Below are 1,003 nucleotides of genomic sequence, written 5' to 3'. Positions count from 1 at the left end.
CCATCATCATTTTCAAAGCATTCTCTTCCGGCGTGAGCCCCTGATATCTGCTCCCCATTTCTTCCCCCTCCCTCCCCCACACGCCCTCCCTCACGAACCCTTGATAAGTTATAGATTATTTTTTCCATATCTTACATCGTCCTCCATCGCCCCTCCCCTGTTTTTCAGTTATTTGTCCCCCTGGGAGGGAGTTCTAGTTTGATCCTTGTGATCAGTTACCCCTTTCTCCCCCCACCTTCCCCTTAGCCTCCTGGTATCTCTACTCTCATTGTTAGTCCACAAGTAAAGCTTTTTGAAACTCACTCATTTGTAGTTCTTGTAGTTCAGCTTCCTTACCTAGAGAATAGAAATAATAGGACTTTTATGAAGATTAAAAACATTAATATATGAAAAGCACTACTTGACCGGTAAAGTCATCCTTCTGATTGCTGTTCTTTTTCTCTGAAGACAGAATGAATTAATTGCCACCCAAAACATTTTTCATCCTAAAGAGTCCCTGAGAATATGACTAGTGACTTACAGCACTACTTATATACTCTCCTGAGAGGATTGCCTGTGAACTGTTGAGTAAAACATAATAAAGAAATGTTAGATAACATTTGATACACTGTAACAATGATTTTGTTTTTGCAGATGTTCTCAAATAGCGATGAAGCTGTAATCAATAAAAAACTTCCCAAAGAACTCCTATTACGGTGAGTCTGTGAATACTGATTTTATGTCTCTTTTAAAAATGTATTAAGCTTATTATATTTTTAACAGCTTTATTGGCATATACTTCATATCATACAATTTAATTGTTCCATAATATTCAGAATCGTTGTGCAGTTATCACCACAAGTTCAGAATATTTTCTCCTATACTTGTTTGTTTTTTTTAATGTCAATGCTTTATTTTTATTGCACACTTTTTTAATCGTTTTATTAGGGGCTCATACAACTCTTATCACTATCCATACATCGATTGTGTAAAGCACATTTGTACATTCATTGCCCTCATCATT

The 1,003-nt window shown here is 36.3% G+C and overlaps 1 protein-coding gene across 1 annotated transcript in view; it reads left to right on the top strand.

Annotated features, from left to right (window-relative positions):
• The window catches only part of FBXL20 (F-box and leucine rich repeat protein 20), an 86,118-nt gene that overhangs the window by 36,377 nt on the left and 48,738 nt on the right, over positions 1 to 1,003 (top strand). Inside the window, exon 3 of the mRNA XM_004707111.2 lies at positions 634 to 695. Within this exon, the coding sequence (XP_004707168.2) occupies positions 634 to 695 (62 nt within the window). The remainder of the gene's footprint in view (positions 1 to 633; positions 696 to 1,003) is intronic.

The sequence above is a fragment of the Echinops telfairi genome, unplaced genomic scaffold (genome assembly GCF_000313985.2).
Source record: "Echinops telfairi isolate 266 unplaced genomic scaffold, ASM31398v2 ScPeMD7_7458;HRSCAF=8496, whole genome shotgun sequence".
Classification (NCBI taxonomy): domain Eukaryota; kingdom Metazoa; phylum Chordata; class Mammalia; order Afrosoricida; family Tenrecidae; genus Echinops; species Echinops telfairi.
The sequence above is the reverse complement of the archived record's forward strand: the minus strand, read 5'-3'. Positions and strand labels throughout refer to the sequence as shown.